This window comes from Gymnodraco acuticeps, unplaced genomic scaffold, assembly GCF_902827175.1.
Source record: "Gymnodraco acuticeps unplaced genomic scaffold, fGymAcu1.1, whole genome shotgun sequence".
NCBI lineage: Eukaryota > Metazoa > Chordata > Actinopteri > Perciformes > Bathydraconidae > Gymnodraco > Gymnodraco acuticeps.
In genome coordinates, this window is record NW_022991159.1 from 215,586 (window position 1) to 236,319 (window position 20,734).

The 20,734-nt window shown below is 40.4% G+C and overlaps 1 protein-coding gene across 2 annotated transcripts in view; it reads right to left on the reverse strand.

Moving 5' to 3' along the window:
• The window catches only part of LOC117560643 (partitioning defective 3 homolog), a gene marked incomplete at its 5' end in the record, with an annotated part of 131,533 nt that overhangs the window by 96,656 nt on the left and 14,143 nt on the right, over positions 1-20,734 (reverse strand). For both annotated transcript variants that reach the window (XM_034237578.1, XM_034237576.1), the window contains 2 exon segments: positions 9,102-9,348; positions 11,384-11,614. In XM_034237578.1, coding sequence (XP_034093469.1) covers positions 9,102-9,348; positions 11,384-11,614 — 478 coding nt within the window.

A 20,734-nucleotide genomic window follows, 5' to 3' on the forward strand; every position in this document is an offset into this window, starting at 1 on the left:
ACTTCACCCCAAATTGCTGCTGAGGGGATTGCCCACAGTATTGAGTATGTTAGTCGCTTTGGAGAAAAGCGTCTAACAAGTAACATGTAATGTATCTTGACATGTAATTTCAAACATAAGTATTTTCTGTAATGAGATACGTGATCCTTTACTAAACTTATCTTAGTAGTTGGGTTGCTTTTTTGTCTTGATTTATGTTATAAGCAACGCTAACTTGATTACATCGACAGCCCATCACACAATGGTCCCCAGAGGATATATCCTAATGGTGTTTGTTGTGGAAATATTTTCCAAGGCCCATAACTTTGACCCAGTGTATCAGTTCAAACTGTCCTGACTGAGCACAGGCACCTGTAACCTTGGCTGCTGTGCTCTCAGTGTTTTGTCTCCCTGTTCCTGCCTGTTGGCGTCAGCTGATAGAGGTGTTATCATTCTATCTTGTTATGCAGCATGTTGATGATGCTCTCTGAACTAGCTAAATACATGGGTCTGGGGTAGAGTTCTTCAGAATTGACGTGGCAACTCTACCGTGGAGTCAGAACCTCTGACTCTTGGACTTGTGATGTGAATCCTCCGGCCGTTAACTCCAAATAAACCATCATGTGTTTGACATCAAAGCTACTGCTCTTCCCGTGTCTCCTTCCTGAGTCGGTGACTCCCACTGCATAGCTACACAGAAGTTTCCTCTACAGTGTTTATAATGAGGGACCATGTACCTGCAATACTGACTATACCTAAGTGCTAAGTAGCCAGTGTTAGCATGCAAACACACTAAGCTAAGACTGTGAGCATGTTAAACATTATGCATGCTATTCATGTAATGTGTGCGGGATAAGTAGATGGAAATAGAAAGTTAATTGAAAACAGAAAAAAAGCTACATTTGAATGCCATTAGGTTGATAACAAATCCTTAGTTTCAAAGTGGAATGAAGCCCAACATAACAACAACAAAGGAGCAGTAGCAGGACACACCCTGTTCTCCCTTGGCCCCAATATGAAGAGAGCAAATGCTCTGAACATGAATAACATATACCATGATCTGAAATGTGTTAATTGAAAACCAAGAAAAAGCAACAGTTTAATGCCATTAAGATGATACAAATATTCCTGGCTTAAAAGCACCTAAGTTTCAAAGTGGAATAAAGCCCACAAATACGGGCAGTAGCAACACACCCTGTTTTTCCTTCGCCCCAATGTAGGGGCGCGTGCCACAGACGCTTTCCAGAGCTTCGGCATCTGGTACATCTACTAAAAACATGCAAGGCCGACAGAAGAATCTGGTTTTCCATTTGTCTGGCCAAAGTTGATCCAACGAATAACAAAATAAACCTTTAAGATAACTTTTCATCATGGTAGCTGAAATGTTGAAGACACTGGGCTTGTTAATGCAACACCTCTACACCTAACTCTGGCTGGAGATCTGTTGCATTTTCCCACTTTCTCTCTCTGTCCGCACATTTCCTGTCACTTCTCTACTTATAGTCATGTCTTTGTGCAGTCAATACATTATGTGTGGTCACTAGAAGCATCTGTGGTGAACCAACTGTATTTGTTATGTGTCTTGGCAATGTGGGAATGAGCAGCTCTCAAGTTTTCAAAAGACAAGCTGAAGAAAAACCAAGAGGTAGCAATGAGGAGGAGAAACCGCAGTGAGGATGGAGGGGGCTCGGAGACTGAGGTCCATTACCTGATTAATTTGACTGCGGCCGCCTGAAATGCTCGGAGTGACGGCTCTGCGTTAATGTTAAGAGCAGGAGCGATCTATCACCACGAAAGACGGTTGACACTTTTCTCTCTCCACACCACTTACTTTCATTAACAGCTCCTTAAAAGACAGCCCGCCTCTCCTTGTCACACACACCCATAAACACAGACACACTAAGATTTATGACTGAGTAGGAAAACTCTGAAGAGGACAGACAGTATTAACCATGACACCGGGGCATTTGATAATCTCATATATTCCAGGCACAGTTCTTGTGTGCCCGACGCCATCGATTAAGACGCTTTGACAGGTTTTCGTGGTTTGAAAAGACAACTTCCAAATGTCAAGGTTCCAGCTTTATTCAATTCAGCAGAGCACCCGTGTGTCACTGCTAATCCTTTAAACCCCACGGAAAGTGAAAACAAGTCTGGTGGTTTTGTGGTTTTGGTTGGCATATTGGATAAAGCTAGCTAAAAAAGTCATTCAAATATGATCACAGCAAGATGGCATCTACACAAATGGCAACAATGCCAATGATAATCCAGAAATGTCGGTCCTACCTAAAACAACTTTGAAAGAGTATAACAAATATTGGGGGCTAAGGTATTTATTTTCATTTTGCCATGTCATGTTATTGGATGAAACTATTGCTCATGAATCTCCGCCCTTAAAATGTTTAATTAATATGAAAATGTGTTGATTTGATAGCATGCTTATATGCTATTATTTTGTAAAACATAAGCGTGTGACATGCTAAACAAGATAACTGTTATTTTAACCTGCTTTCATTAGCTAACTAATACGCTAACGTTATGCCTCAAATGCCATCTTAGACTTAGCCTAAAAGTTAGGCTAGGTTGGACAAAAATGGCTACCATACGCTGCATTTCATTTTAGATTTCAATGCAAGATGTCCTTTGGCACTGTCACTACCCGATCTGCAGTGCGCATGTGCGAGATGGTCCGCCATATTTGACAACTACATACGGCAACTCAAATAGGACACTTGACACAGTGGCGTTTGGCAAAGAAGAAAAAGAAAACAAAAAAAACCCGACAATATTAATCTGAACGAGAGAGATGAGTTATTGTGATTACAACGTGACTTCACTATTATTTAACAACTCCTTTTATTGGGTACATTATCAGAATAAGTGAGACATTGATTTAAAGTGGACCTATCATGCTATATTTGAATAATATATTGTCGGGCCATACCTATATAAAACATGTCTGTGAAGTTTTTTTTTCAAAATACCAAACAGATCATGCATTTTAGCCATGCCTCATTTCGCTCTATTTGCTCTATTCCAGCCCTGTCTTCACAAGGGCTGATTCTGTGGCAAATGAGCTGCAGCTGACCACGCCCCCCTGCAAAGGAGGGGGGCGAGGCACAAGCGTCATGTTACCATGCTGTTACCATGCTGTTACCATGCTGTTACCATGCCAACCTCTCATTCCCCTGATAGGTGGAGAGTTGCCCATATAGGCGGAGCCCCCCCTTTCTGACGTCAGAACAATTTCAAATCTGGATCAGTCTGTATCAGATCCGTTGCAGCCCCGTTTTTAGAGATTTGGGTATGGAGGAAAAGAGAGAGGGTTGTGTTTTCTGACACTGGGACACACACATTCATGTATAACAGACGTACAAAAGTGCATTTTGCATGATAGGTCCCCTTTAACTTCAGTTAGACAGCTATCGTACTGAAGAAATATTGACTGTGAATGTATGCAATATGTATGTTATTCATCATTTATATCTAATTACATTAACGGTGAATGTCAATTTTATTTCAAATTAAATAACAAAATATTTTAGCGCATGCACGATGCAAATCGGGCAGCCGTCTAGACGTCAAATGTCCTATTTGAGTTGCCGTATAGAGTTGTCCAATATGGCGGACCATCTCGCACATGCGCAATGCGGATCGGGTAGGGATGCGGATCGGGTAGGGATGCGGATCGGGTAGGGATGCGGATCGGGTAGGGATGCGGATCGGGTAGGGATGCTGATCGGGTAGGGATGCGGATCGGGTAGGGATGCGGATCGGGTACAGGCACCACCTTTAGGTAAACTTTGTGGACTGGCTCATGGGATCTGAGAATAGCATAGCATGCTAATATGCTATCATTGTGTTAGCATGCTAAGAACATTATGAGCTAAAAATTGCATACTTAACATGAATGAGTTGACTATGCTAAATGTGTGTTATGTTATCTCGCCGCCAATAGCATACTACTATGCTAACGTTATGCTAACAATGTCATCTTAAGACTCAATCAAAGTTTAGCTAAATTGGAGAAAAAAAACACAACTATACTCATGGGATCTGAGAATAACAAAGTAATGTGTTGTATTGATACAGTATGTTACGCGCTTTATAAACTAGTGGTGGCCAGTTTTAATCGATACATGCAATACATTATGATGCGTCCAACATTATCAGCAGTTTGTTAAGCGTGACTATAAGCCAGTGGCGAACCGTCAGGGCCTTCAAGGTATGCAGAGAATACCCTAGAACACTCAGATAAAACGAACAAAAAATCGATTTAATTAAATAAATAAAATGTATATAAAATGAATAAATGAGAATCGTATCTGTGTTGTTGATCTGTAATATTACAGTGTTACGTTGATTTGTTTGTCCTTCTCGGACCATGCACTACGCATTTCAGTGGGTTTGTGTTAGAAAAGAAAGCAACCAATCAGATCTTGTTCTGGGTCTCTGGGTAGAATATCCTTCAACAAGGTATTCTACATCCTTGATCGAATGCCCTGGCCGTTGCACTGAATGAGAGCGTACGTTTGGACTGACAGTTTGATCAACCAATCAGATATTGATTTGTAGCCAATGGGCGTGTTCTTTCAGAGTTCCCCTCGGTTCCAGGGTATTCTAGAAGGCCCGCTAGTTAACTGGCTCGAGACAGAGGATCTAGATGAATGCGACGAAGCAATTCATGCCGTTTTATTGTTTCTAACGTTGAAATGACAAGTGCAACAGGTGAAGATGAAGTTGTTGCGGAATTGTTGTGAGTACCCTTTTCAAGACGACAATTCAGTGAAAAGACGGACATTATAATGCCGCGGAGGGGGGGGGGGGAGGGGTGTGTCTACAGAAGGTCCAGTTGTGATAGACACGGTTCGCCACTGCTATAAGCATGTTATCCCATCATGCTCTGTTCCCTCACAAATGTCCCTCCAGCCATGACACCCCCCAAAATGCAAGTGTGAGTTTCAGAGAGAACCCATTGGCAGAGCGGCCACAACGGGCCTCGCAGTGACACAACATGAAGTTTGTCACAGCGTGAGCCTTTTCTGTGTTCAGGCTTGTTCATGACGAGGACACACTAAAACCACTGCAAAATTAGCGCAGCCCTCGACATTTCTGGGCATGGAGCGAGATTGTCGGTGCCAAGTTAACAGGCCGAGAGAGAGAGAGAGAGAGAGAGAGAGAGAGAGAGAGAGAGAGAGAGAGAGAGAGAGAGATGGATGGATTCAGAGTTGGCAGGCTGCTCTGTTGGCAGTGGTTGATGGTAATGAGGCTTTGATTGGGACTGAGTGTGAGGCCTTCGAGACATGAGAGGGTCAGGCAGTGGCAGCTCTGTTGATCACACACACACACACACACAGCTCACACACACACAAACACACACCTCTGACTGCTACAGGCCTCCCACTCCTGATCCACCCCTCCTACATGCAAACAGACATCAAAGTCCCTGACACTCCTGCACCACTCACTCGTTCACACACTCAAACACATGACTCTCATCGCGAGCTCTTGACGTTCTCTAAAGCCACTCGGGGGAAACAACTTGCTCACATCACAGTCGGTAGATTGATAGGGACGCACTTTAATACGCTTTTTTTTTCTCCACACACACACACACACACACGGATTCTGTTTTATCATGACATGTTGACATCGACACAAGTGAAACATGCAAATAGCGCAATCTTTTTTTCTTTTTTAGTGACATATTCAGCTAAGTGCTCACTGCTGTGGTGAAGCTCCCATATATCACCTGTCAATCAAACCATGTGGGTGTTTATCTTTGGATGTTGTGTTAAATCTGTGAGCGTCTGAATGTGCTGCTCTCTGGATTTGTTTCTGTTTAAGTGTGATGTGTCATAATAAACCCACAAGGCTAAATAAAAGCTGATTAATATTCCTATATCAAGTCATTGTATGGAAGCCCGTATTTTTCCACTGAAAGGGAACCATTGCCCTGGAAGGCGTTAAAATTAACACAATAATATGTCATTATTTGGACTCATGTCATGATCTTATTATTTGGACTCAGAAACTTAGCATTTTGACTTACTATGTCATTATTACAACGCGGTGTCTGATTTATTTGACTCAGAATCGTATTATTTTCACTTATTATCTCATTATTTAAACTTCTAATCACATTATTTTGACTTAGTAGCTTAGTATTTTAACTTATTCAAATGATGTAAACCTTGACATAGTCAGCTAGAGGTTGTTGTGACAGAAATAGTCTTCCATTCATTTCACCTCCTTGTTCCAGAGGAGTTTCTGTGCTTAAAATCTGCCTCACATCGTGTTCAGAGGAGCACAAGTTTACTCTAGTGGATTATTCCTTGACGTTGAGTGTGTGTGAGATCAAGACAAGACGTGCAGATGGAGGGAATATATCTCACATCATTATTTCGGAGCACACAGATGTCTGCCAGTAAACACTGAGCGCTGATCAAAAGAGTTTTAATGGAGCGGATCTTAAGTGGCCAATAGTAAGCCAATCAGGGTGAAATGACTGATGTTTAGACAACGCTCAACGATTGTCAGGGAGGAGAGGAACACTGGATTCAAGTGTGTGTGAAGATGACAGAGTGTGTGTGTGTGTGTGTGTGTGTGTGTGTGTGTGTGTGTGTGTGTGTGTGTGTGTGTGTGTGTGTGTGTGTGTGTGTGTGTGTGTGTGTGTGTGTGTGTGTGTGTGTGTGTGAACTGAGTGGATTTGTGATTTAAACATTTCTGCGTGCACCCTCCCATGTTCGTATGAGTTCAAAATACATCTCTATGCATGTGTGTGTTCCCTTCTGATTCTTCCAGCTTGCCTGCATTCATCTGTCTGTGTGCATTAGACTGATTACTCCATTGTGTGTGGCCTGCCTCCTTAAAGTCTCTCTGCTGCTCTAGTTTCACCCTGATGCCATCTGAAGCGATTCCACCCGTCTGACTCCAAGCCTTAGGAGGCTCCTGAGGGCCAAACAGCTTCTTCTGAGCTCCTGACAGCCCAGTCTATTGCTCTTACTCACAAACAATGCTTCTTCCTTCACCCCTTTGTCCAAAGTAGACACTCATTTACCGCTACCTCTTTTCCTACTTTGCGTATAACCCCTTATTTCTGAAGAAAGTCTTTAGTATGTGTATTTAACGGTTATGCCACGGTTATATATGCCATGACAGTGCAGTGAATATGAATTTATAGGTTGTGTTTTTCAAAAAATGAATGATAATGTTACGAATAACAAAACGAAATATTTAATTAATAATTGAATAATCTGTAGTGTCATTGTCTGATATCAATAAACAACACAGCTTTAGCTAATTACACGTCCGAAAAGGGGTCGGAAGAAGTTTACACTTATTTTATACATGACTCTTAATGGCTAAACAACAGGTATTACTTGAAGAAAATGTGATTTTAAAATGTCATAAGTGAACTCTTTATTTAGGGAGAATGAAAATCTTTGTTTGTGATTTTATTTTATTTCAAAGTTGACAGGAAAAGAGAGCAATCATTTGACAACAATAATCTTAATTTAAGGACCACTTTCTAGCTTTCTCTGGGGCTAGTAGTTGCCTTCTTGTGACCTTTCCTAGGTTTATGATTTCATATGAATAGAGGTATATAAATAATATTATCTACTGAGCTGAAAGCCGAAAAATAAAACCCGTAAATGGTCCTTGAGTTAATTATTTTTTTAAAGAAAGGTCAAGAATAAACCGTAACACTATTTTATTTAACCAGATAAAAACATTGAGATACAATCTCATTTACAATGCTGACCTGGCCAAGAAGGCAGCAACGTTACACGTTCTTACACAGACATAATTGGACATTAGTTAAAAATAGGTTTAATCCAAATGCACTTCCTCTCAGTGGTGACATCCTCCTACAGGTCATCTTACCCCGGTCTTTCTGTCTCGAACAAAACCGTTTTGTTATTCCTCCACTACCTATTCCACCAAACTGTACCCCCTCCCCTCCTCTGTGTGTTCTGCCTCTGTGGGGCTCATTACCTTCCTCTGTCAGACTAGAGTCACTGCGTTTCCTCCCCTGTCACCGCCACTTTGGCTAATATGATATACGGTTATATTACTTTCCGACCCCAGAGGCTTCCCGACCAATCAGAGGGAGGCAGGGCAGGTAAAGTGACCTTGACACCTGTGGTAATGGGGATGGAGAGAGGTGAGGAGGACTACACACTGATGGGGGGTGTGTGTGCAGTAGTCCGTTTATCTTTTAAGGATTGTTTGACGGCTAACATGTTAGCGGCTGCAGAGAGAGAAGAACTAACAACCGGGAAAATAAACCGGTCAACTTGTTGTTTGGAGTCTAATTAGAGTTTCCTCTCATTAACGTGTTGCAGGACCAGATCTCAGACTCCGAAGCTTCCCAAACATGTGGTCAAATGTTTTCAAACCTAAAGACAATAACGAGTTGTCCATGAGTTCACACACCTGGATAGTTAAGGCTCTCCTTTTCCCACAGGAGGATAACACTCGCTAAGGATGACTCAGCGGTTTGCAGTAGATATCGATCAGTGTGTCTCGCACAGCTGCACTGATATTGAACACATCTCGCCCTAATCTCTGATTCAGAGCAAACGTTAGCATAGTTTAGGAAAGTGTTGTGCTAACATCGTGCAATGGGTAGATAATAAAACGGCAGAAGTGAACTGATCTGTCCGCAACACAAGATAAGCTGTGAACACTACTTATGACTGTCTGTTCTAACGCTGGTACCAGTAGATTATATATTTAAGTCCTTTAGATAACAACAAAGGGAACTTTTGGGATGTTAGCCTTTGATGACCACATGCACAAATACTAAATAACAAACTAGAGGAACCCCAAAAAGCATATTAGGGCCCCTTTAATGTAACTTCATAAAGTGTTGCTGTTACTCTATGTCTTCATGTGTTCGAGGTTTCTTGTAAAGCACTTTAAACAACCTTAAGTCAAAACGTGCTATAAAACAATTGAAAGAGACTTTGTGTATATTTAAAATGCCTAATTACAATTTTGAAAGAAATACCTGTAGAATGTAACTAAATGGATTAAAGTTCACTTCTTTGACGGCTCTGTAAAAGCACTTTGTAACAGTCTGATTTGGTAACAACAAGTTATTTCTATAGTCTCACCTGAACATGTCTCCGAGTCCTTTCAGCATGCCCTTCTTGGCTTTCCCCTTGTCTTTGTCTTTCTCCTTCCCTCCCTCCGGCTTCTTCTTCTCCTTCCCCGTCTTGTCTTTGTCCTTCTTCTTCTCCTCTTTGGTGCGATTGGTGCCGTTGACGAAGGGTTTCTCGGAGCCGGACAGCGGGGTCAGGTCGGCCACCGTGGACACCGAGTCCCTCCCCGAGCGAGAACTCTCCTCCGTGTCCTCCTCCACTGCAGGAACATATACAAGAAGAAGAAGAAGAGGGCCATAGAAAGACACATGGGGAGAATGGAGAACATATTATTATATTTAAAGGTCACCTATTGTGCAAAATCCACTTCCTCATGTCTATTATACAGAGGGGATTATGGGATGCTGCAATGATCTGTTTGGTGCCAAACACTTCAGAGACATGTTTTGTATTTATCTGAGACCTGTAATAAAGTAATGAAAAACAGTATGAGAAGGGAGCTTTAAGTCATTTTAAGTAGCACTCATACAGGAATCCATGAGCCTGATAATGACAATCTGCAAGCCCCATAAATGTGCAATTATGTCTCCTCAACGCAAAAAGGGGCTTAGTATAATTCAATTTCATATAACAGATAGTAATCTTTAGAGACCATTAGACACTGACTGGTTTCAAATGAACAAAAGCTACACATGGATTATTATGTGACGGTATAATAGCATGCTACTCTGACAACATATGAGATTCAGCATCAGATTATTTGGGCCATAGAGTTCAACTCTTTGTTTTTAATAATGTGAGAGATTGATATGAGCACACTGCCGTCTCGTGCCCGATTCTTACTAGATTTTTATGCGGGTATGACGTTTGAAAAGCTGAAAAAGGAAAATAGACTGAAGAAGAAAATAATCTGGAGCAAGTTGGCATTGTGGGGTGTTTTGTTGTTTTGTATATGTGCGGTTCTTACATTCATTTTGTATCGAGGTAGCCATATAAGTATTATCCTAATACAATTGTATTTGCGTGTCATTCACATTTACTTAAACATTTCAATAAATACAATTATTTTTAGCCTTAAAAGAAGCACTTCATAGAAAATAAAGGAAAGACTAACAATAGTGGGTATGAATGTGTGGTGTTCTCTGTTCAGCTTAATGGGCGTCCAATTACCCGACGATAAGCTAGTTAATCACAGATTCTCCCACCTCCCTCATATTGACAGTTTGATACATCTGACATTAGCTCGTATCATCCTGAGTCAGCGATACGCCATTGCCAGAAGCAGTGATACAATCCGCTGCAAGACATATTGAGCATTAGTCAAAACGCTGTCACTCCCATGCATTAGTGTGGAAGCCATATCCACGTTTTAGTTACACGTTAAAGGTTTCCATATCAGTTCATGGTTGTTGTGTTAGTTTCATTCCAGTGTGACATAATGCAACGTCATTGGAGAACAGTTTGAGACATGTTAACAAGGGATAGAAGGACAGAGATGAAGGAGAAATGACAGGACTCTAATACTGATGGATATGAAACCAATATGGCTGCCGTGTATTTCCTGTTTACTGTCGGTAGGAATAGTTCAGGCTTCAATGACTCCATGTCAAAGTGCTGTTTGGAAAATGTAAGCTACAGAAGTATTATCAGCAATAGTACTATGTGTATATCAAAGCTAATAGTTTGCAAAATATATCTTGTCGCAGTTTTATGAAATATTATTTATCAGTGTTTATCACCGACATCATATTGTCTTAATGGGATAGTTGGTACAATTTAAGCCATTTCCAATACGTTTAATATGTTGGGTAGATCCTATTGGCATATCCTATGTGTTTGAACATCAACTTTTTACTATGAGTGTTTAATAGATGTAATGGAGTAAACATTATGATATTCAGCTTCAAAATGCAGTAGAAATATCTCTAGCATAAAATGGAAATACTCAACATGTCAAAATAGAGTATATTACTTCATAAAATGTACTTAGTTATCTTACATGTCTCAACAAATCATATTGTCTTAATGGGATAGTTGGTACATGTTAAGCCATTTCCCATACTTTGAATAATGTGTAGATCTTATTAGCATATCCTATGCGTTTACATAGAGTACATTACTTCATAAATCTACTTGGTTGCATGCTTAACTTACACTATTTTAACGATTGCATTGTGTTGCACTGTTGGAGGAGCCTGTGACCTAAGATTGTCATTGTCATAACTACACTGTAGCTAATGTTCACATGACAATAAAAGCCTTGAACCTTGAATTTTGAATCTGAGTTTTCTTACGTGTCTCCATGCCCTCGTCGTCTTCCTCCGGAGGCGCCGGGCGGTCGTAGGATTTGTCGATGGCGGCTCTGAAGCTCTCGTTGCAGCCCCGCCCCCTTATGATTCGGGGGCGTGGCCTATGGAAGGGGACGTCCCCATTCAGGGTTGCCTCGGCAACAGCCGTCTGGAGGCTTTCCAGAGAGCTGGACTTCTTCAGGCCGAGCGACGGTCCCACGTCCTTCGTGGAGGAACCTGAAGGGAAGAGACAGACGATTGTACTGGAGGAAAGTAATGGTGGTGATAGCATACTGTAGTATCACATTACTAGGTGTTTTGGTGCGCTCTGTTTTGTCTTGTGCCTTAATTCAGTGTTTACGTACAGTACATCAAACTCTTTCACCAGGGAAGAGCTCCTATAGTTTTCTTAAAATAGTTCTCTATCTGCGTTTTTCATTTTTGTTTTACTTTTATGTATGCACCACGACACCAAGTCAAATTCCTCGTACGTGTCAACCTATCTGGTGATACACCTGATTCTGATTTATATTCTACACTTATTTCTGGATTCCTATTCATTTCAAAAGGCTGCAAAGTGCAAACCTACTTTTCCTTAAACAAATATCACAGGGGGGGGTGGAGCAGTACTACCAGCTAAATGTAAGAGCCCGATACAAAACAAATGTCTCTTTTCACAGTATATTATTACTATTCAATATTATATAATCCTATTTTTATCACCAACTAAAATACATGTTATCAGAGACAGATGATTGTACTGGAGGAAAGTAATGGTGGTGCATACTGTAGTGTCACATTATTACATTTCTATACTACACTTATTTCTGGATTCCTACTCATTTCAAAAGGTTTCTTTAAAAACATATCACTTGGGGGATGGAGCAAAAATGTGATGGGGGGGGGAGACAGACGATTGTACTATTATTCAGGACTCTATGTGGTCTGTGTTTTGTTTTTATGTTGACCTTGACATTTCTGCCTCATGTTGTTATTGTATTCATGTTTCTGTGGTCTTAATTTTAACGTTTGTTATTTCTTGTGAAGCACTTTGCGAATTACATTTCTGGGAAAGGTGCTATACTAAATAAACGTATTATTATTGCTACTGGAGGAAAGTAATGGTGGTGCTAGCTTAGTACTGCATACTGTAGTGTCACATTACTACATTTCTATACTACATTTATTTCTGGATTCCTATTCATTTCAAAAGACTGCAAAGGGCACATCTATGTGTCCTTAAACAAATATCAATGGGAGGATGGAGCAGAAATATAATGTGCAGAAGTAGTTTAGCAAAAACGCTGCAAGATAGCGTTAGCAGTGGTGGATAAAGTACAAGTAAAGGTCATTCATTTAAAATGTTACGTATAATTAACAAGTATTACCAGCTAAATGTAAGAGCCCGATACAAAACAAATGTCTCTTTTCACAGTATATTATTACTATTCAATATTATATCCTATTTGTATCACCAACTAAAATACATGTTAGCATTTACATTTTGTAGTTGTCAAGGTGGAGATAATTAAAGATATTATTTAGCACTGGGTACATTATGAGTGGGGTCGCGATTTATATCATACAGGCACTTAATGTGTTTACGTAAAGAGTAACACTTATCTGTAAGTGATAATGTAAGTGTAATGTGATAATGTAGTGTAATGTGATAATGTAATGTAATGTGATAATGTAGTGTAATGTGATAATGTAGTGTAATGTGATAATGTAGTGTAATGTGATAATGTAGTGTAATGTGATAATGTAGTGTAATGTGATAATGTAGTGTAATGTGATAATGTAATGTAATGTGATAATGTCATTCAAAAAACGTTGAAAATGAAAACCTTTGTCTCCCCCCGCACCTTCAATGTCACTATTACTGACACCCTGGTGCACACATGTAGCTGCTTCGCCTGATGCTGATTTTCATGACTGATTGAACCACAGCAATATTGTTTTAGAGTTTTTATAAGTTTAACTGCTATGTCTGCCATCTTTGCTCTATGTGTTTGGGTTGTCTCCTGTAGTGCCCGGAGTCTGTCTTTTTCCTCCCAAACCCCATCCCCTCAGGAAGCCTTTGCCTCCTGTCAGGTCATCATTGTAAATAAGAATTTGTTCTTAATTGATTTTCCTGGTTAAATAAAGGTTCTACTGGTACTACTACTACTACTGGTGGTACTACTACTGGTGGTACTACTACTGGTGGTACTACTACTACTGGTGGTGGTACTACTACTGGTACTACTACTACTACTACTACTACTACTGGTGGTACTACTACTACTACTACTGGTGGTGGTACTACTACTGGTGGTACTACTACTACTACTACTGGTGGTGGTACTACTACTGGTGGTACTACTACTACTGGTGGTACTACTACTGGTGGTGGTACTACTACTGGTGGTACTACTACTGGTGGTGGTACTACTACTACTGGTGGTGGTACTACTACTGGTGGTGGTACTACTACTGGTGGTGGTACTACTACTGGTGGTACTACTACTACTACTACTGGTGGTGGTACTACTACTGGTGGTACTACTACTGGTGGTGGTACTACTATTGGTGGTACTACTACTGGTGGTGGTACTACTACTGGTGGTGGTACTACTACTGGTGGTGGTACTACTACTGGTGGTGGTACTACTACTGGTGGTGGTACTACTACTGGTGGTGGTACTACTACTGGTGGTACTACTACTACTACTACTACTACTACTACTACTACTACTACTACTACCACCACCACCACCACTACTACTACTACTACTACTACATACATGTGGTGCAGTAAAAAGAACAACAGTGGCATGGAGTACTGTATATGTACTGTAGCTTACAATGGAAATACTTAAGTAAAGTATGTCAAAAAAGTACTTGAATAAATGTACTTAATAACATTCCACCACTGAGACTTGGAAGTATATACTAATATGGTCAAAAGCATTTCATTATAGTGAAAAGTTGTCTTAATATGTGGTCTTTTATATTATTGTTGTTTTCCTTATCAGTTGTGATATCATTATTGGAGTAAAAAACCACACTCTGGATACTCTTCTGTGATTTAACTGGCCTGCATGTATTCTATGTTTACACAACCTTCAACATATCTTGATGACACCTTTTAGTGCAGAAATACATATCAAACTGAGTCCAGAATCAACATCATTGACCTTGGCTGTGTTACAGGATGATGTAGTGAGAGAGAGAAGCAACATTATCATGAGAGCTTTGATGCCACATGACTCAACAGGATGATTTAGGGATGGATGGAGAGAATGACAAATCTTTTCAGAACAACCGACTGAGCAAAGTGACACAACAAGCCACTTCCTGCCAAATCAAAATGACCAGCGACTGAAGCTGTCCAAGTGTGACCTCAGTCATTTTAGTACTTTGTCTACGAGGTAGATTCTGGGACTTGCTCCAGCCGACCTCTAACGACCCCAAAGGTGAACAGCCACTGGAAACATCACAGTAAGTGTGATGTCGACAACACAGAACCAGGAAATAAACCACACCAATCTCAGGCTGCATTCTACAGCTGTTTTGTTTTTTTAAATGTATAAGATATTTATAGCTAAAAAGGTTAAAATGTTATCCAAACCGTCTGTGACATACTGGAAACCAACCATATGTAACTGCAGCTTGGCAAAAAAACATAACAAAAAACAACTTCTGTACGCAGCACTTAGAAAGGTTTCGCTTATTTGAAGCTAATGCTGAAACAAAATTACACTATTGGCTCACGCTCCAACACATTGTATGTGGCGAAGGGGCGGGACATCTCCAAGCAGTTGACCAATCACAACAGACCCGGCCAGCTTACCAATCAGAGCAGACTGGGCTCTGGTTTCAGACAGAGGGTGAAAAGAGGTGCTGCAGCACAGGCAGTATGAGAAAAATAAAGAGCTTTTTGAACATTAAAGCATGGAGACATGTCACAGTAGAGACACTACATACTGATATAGACCTGAACATCAGCAGGAGAGGACTCTTTAAAGTAGAGACACTACATACTGATATACACCTGAACATCAGCAGGAGAGGACTCTTTAAAGTAGAGACACTACATACTGATATACACCTGAACATCAGCAGGAGAGGACTCTTTAAAGTAGAGACACTACATACTGATATACACCTGAACATCAGCAGGAGAGGACTCTTTAAAGTAGAGACACTACATACTGATATACACCTGAACATCAGCAGGAGAGGACTCTTTAAAGTAGAGACACTACATAGTGATATACACCTGAACATCAGCAGGAGAGGACTCTTTAAAGTAGAGACACTACATACTGATATACACCTGAACATCGGCAGGAGAGGACTCTTTAAATTAGAGACACTACATACTGATATACACCTGAACATCAGCAGGAGAGGACTCTTTAAAGTAGAGACACTACATACTGATACCTGAACATCAGCAGGAGAGGACTCTTTAAAGTAGAGACACTACATACTGATATACACCTGAACATCAGCAGGAGAGGACTCTTTAAATTAGAGACACTACATACTGATATACACCTGAACATCAGCAGGAGAGGACTCTTTAAAGTAGAGACACTACATACTGATATACACCTGAACATCAGCAGGAGAGGACTCTTTAAAGTAGAGACACTACATACTGATACCTGAACATCAGCAGGAGAGGACTCTTTAAAGTAGAGACACTACATACTGATATACACCTGAACATCAGCAGGAGAGGACTCTTTAAAGTAGAGACACTACATACTGATATACACCTGAAACATCAGCAGGAGAGGACTGTTTAAAGTAGGGACACTCCATACTGATATACACCTGAACATCAGCAGGAGAGGACTCTTTAAAGTAGAGACACTACATACTGATATACACCTGAACATCAGCAGGAGAGGACTCTTTAAAGTAGAGACTCTACATACTGATATACACCTGAACATCAGCAGGAGAGGACTCTTTAAAGTAGAGACACTACATACTGATATACACCTGAACATCAGCAGGAGAGGACTCTTTAAAGTAGAGACACTCCATACTGATATACACCTGAACATCAGCAGGAGAGGACTCTTTAAAGTAGAGACACTATATACTGATATACACCTGAACATCAGCAGGAGAGGACTCTTTAAAGTAGAGACACTACATACTGATATACACCTGAACATCAGCAGGAGAGGACTCTTTAAAGTAGAGACACTACATACTGATATACACCTGAACATCAGCAGGAGAGGACTCTTTAAAGTAGGGACACTCCATACTGATATACACCTGAACATCAGCAGGAGAGGACTCTTTAAAGTAGAGACACTACATACTGATATACACCTGAACATCAGCAGGAGAGGACTCTTTAAAGTAGAGACTCTACATACTGATATACACCTGAACATCAGCAGGAGAGGACTCTTTAAAGTAGAGACACTACATACTGATATACACCTGAACATCAGCAGGAGAGGACTCTTTAAAGTAGAGACACTCCATACTGATATACACCTGAACATCAGCAGGAGAGGACTCTTTAAAGTAGGGACACTCCATACTGATATACACCTGAACATCAGCAGGAGAGGACTCTTTAAAGTAGAGACTCTACATACTGATATACACCTGAACATCAGCAGGAGAGGACTCTTTAAAGTAGAGACACTACATACTGATATACACCTGAACATCAGCAGGAGAGGACTCTTTAAAGTAGAGACACTACATACTGATACCTGAACATCAGCAGGAGAGGACTCTTTAAAGTAGAGACACTACATACTGATATACACCTGAACATCAGCAGGAGAGGACTCTTTAAAGTAGAGACACTACATACTGATATACACCTGAACATCAGCAGGAGAGGACTCTTTAAAGTAGGGACACTCCATACTGATATACACCTGAACATCAGCAGGAGAGGACTCTTTAACGTAGAGACACTACATACTGATATACACCTGAACATCAGCAGGAGAGTACTCTTTAAAGTAGATACACTACATACTGATATACACCTGAACATCAGCAGGAGAGGACTCTTTAAAGTAGAGACACTACATACTGATATACACCTGAACATCAGCAGGAGAGGACTCTTTAAAGTAGAGACACTACATACTGATATACACCTGAACATCAGCAGGAGAGGACTCTTTAAAGTAGAGACACTACATACTGATATACACCTGAACATCAGCAGGATAGGACTCTTTAAAGTAGAGACACTACATACTGATATACACCTGAACATCAGCAGGAGAGGACTCTTTAAAGTAGAGACACTACATACTGATATACACCTGAACATCAGCGGGAGAGGACTCTTTAAAGTAGAGACACTACATACTGATATACACCTGAACATCAGCAGGAGAGGACTCTTTAAAGTAGAGACACCACATACTGATATACACCTGAACATCAGCAGGAGAGGACTCCTTAAAGTAGAGACACCACATACTGATATACACCTGAACATCAGCAGGAGAGGACTCTTTAAAGTAAAGACACTACATACTGATATACACCTGAACATCAGCAGGAGAGGACTCTTTAAAGTAGAGACACCACATACTGATATACACCTGAACATCAGCAGGAGAGGACTCTTTAAAGTAGAGACACTACATACTGATATACACCTGAACATCAGCAGGAGAGGACTCTTTAAAGTAGAGACACTACATACTGATATACACCTGAACATCAGCAGGAGAGGACTCTTTAAAGTAGAGACACTACATACTGATATACACCTGAACATCAGCAGGAGAGGACTCTTTAAAGTAGAGACACTACATACTGATATACACCTGAACATCAGCAGGAGAGGACTCTTTAAAGTAGAGACACTACATACTGATATACACCTGAACATCAGCGGGAGAGGACTCTTAAAGTAGAGACACTACATACTGATATACACCTGAACATCAGCAGGAGAGGACTCTTTAAAGTAGAGACACCACATACTGATATACACCTGAACATCAGCAGGAGAGGACTCTTTAAAGTAGAGACAACCACATACTGATATACACCTGAACATCAGCAGGAGAGGACTCTTTAAAGTAAAGACACTACATACTGATATACACCTGAACATCAGCAGGAGAGGACTCTTTAAAGTAGAGACACCACATACTGATATACACCTGAACATCAGCAGGAGAGGACTCTTTAAAGTAGAGACACTACATACTGATATACACCTGAACATCAGCAGGAGAGGACTCTTTAAAGTAGAGACACTACATACTGATATACACCTGAACATCAGCAGGAGAGGACTCTTTAAAGTAGAGACACTACATACTGATATACACCTGAACATCAGCAGGAGAGGACTCTTTAAAGTAAAGACACTACATACTGATATACACCTGAACATCAGCAGGAGAGGACTCTTTAAAGTAGAGACACTACATACTGATATACACCTGAACATCAGCAGGAGAGGACTCTTTAAAGTAGAGACACCACATACTGATATACACCTGAACATCAGCAGGAGAGGACTCTTTAAAGTAGAGACACTACATACTGATATACACCTGAACATCAGCAGGAGAGGACTCTTTAAAGTAGAGACACTACATACTGATATACACCTGAACATCAGCAGGAGAGGACTCTTTAAAGTAGAGACACTACATACTGATATACACCTGAACATCAGCAGGAGAGGACTCTTTAAAGTAAAGACACTACATACTGATATACACCTGAACATCAGCAGGAGAGGACTCTTTAAAGTAGAGACACTACATACTGATATACACCTGAACATCAGCAGGAGAGGACTCTTTAAAGTAGAGACACCACATACTGATATACACCTTCAAATGAGCAGAATAGGGCCCCTTTAAGGCTCCTTTGCCCAGTGAACATCCAAACCATCATATAAAGCCGCTCTGTATAAGTAATACAAAAAAAATCAAATCAGTCTTCCATTCTTTGGTATGAAGGAGCATCTCTCCTCACCGAGTAAAGAAACACCTCAGAGGACCAATAAGCTACTCTGACAACAGCAGAACATATTTAAACCTGGAAACTGTTCATTTCACCGAGAAGGAGATGATCGATTGTGTGTGTGTGTGTGTGTGTGTGTGTGTGTGTGTGTGTGTGTAACATTCCTCCTGACTGACTACACATTTCATTACAAGATGTGCCTCCGAATGAAAATAACCATCAGCAAAATAGGAGAAACATGACAGTTTAATTAAACTAAGACTATTTGTACGGCGGTACAGGCATAATTTCTGTTCCCATATGGCTCCCTTCACACGCTGAAGAATGTGAACGGTGGAAAATAAATGTAAGGAGATAAGGTGACGAGGAGTTAAGGTAAGTGGAAGAGCCTAATCTCCTGGGAGGTGTCACTGTAGAGCAACTGTGGGAGAAGTTTGCAAAAACAGAAGAAGTCTGACAGAAGTTTATTGTTTTTGAAATGCTTATATGTTTATTTAAGGGTATTCATTTATATGTATAATCATATATATGCTACTTTGCCATTGGTGAAGTATGTTGTTCTATAAAGTTAAGCTATCGGAAGTACTTTTATTTACTTTGTATACCTCTGTCTTGCAATAAACTTTGTACTAAAACTAAATATTTCACTGTTTTACATTTTATTATAATCCCCCATAGTAGGATTAATACTGTACGTATAATATTACAATATTTTAACTTTGAGATATAGGGCATACAACAAGGCACCTTTCCATGTCCAAGTAAACAATTAAAAAGGAAAACAAATGTTTATAAAATAAATATTACACCTGGTATGCTGCCTGTAGCTTTTTACCAAGAAATGTCTGCATATATCTTTATAAATTAAACATATTTTTAAATATATAAATGTGTGTGTTCAGTAGTGGCAAAAGGACATATTTCAGTTCTATTGTTTTTTCTATTTAAGATTTCAATAATTATTCTTAGCATATTGTCCTTAAAGGTGGGGTAGGTAAGTTTGAGAAACCGGCTCGAGATACACTTTTTGTTATATTCCATGGAATGCTCTCAACATCCCGATAGCAATGAATATCTGAAGGGCTTTGACAACAAACACATATACAAATGCCATCATCTCTGGAAGCCGTGGCGCTGTAAAAAGCACGACCAATCATCTGAGCCGGCTAAAGTAACTGGATGGCCTACCTGCCTGTCAGCCTTCCATCTGGGCACAAACTTATCTCGTGCCCTCATTGGTCATGTGCGCGTTCGTGTGTGTTGGAGGAGGGGCTCTGTGAGGAAGTGGCAGATTTGTTCCGGTTGTGTATTTTCAAATTCTAGCGCACTCAAGCTGCTTTCTTCAAAATGACCTACCCCACCTTTAAATGTTGACATCAT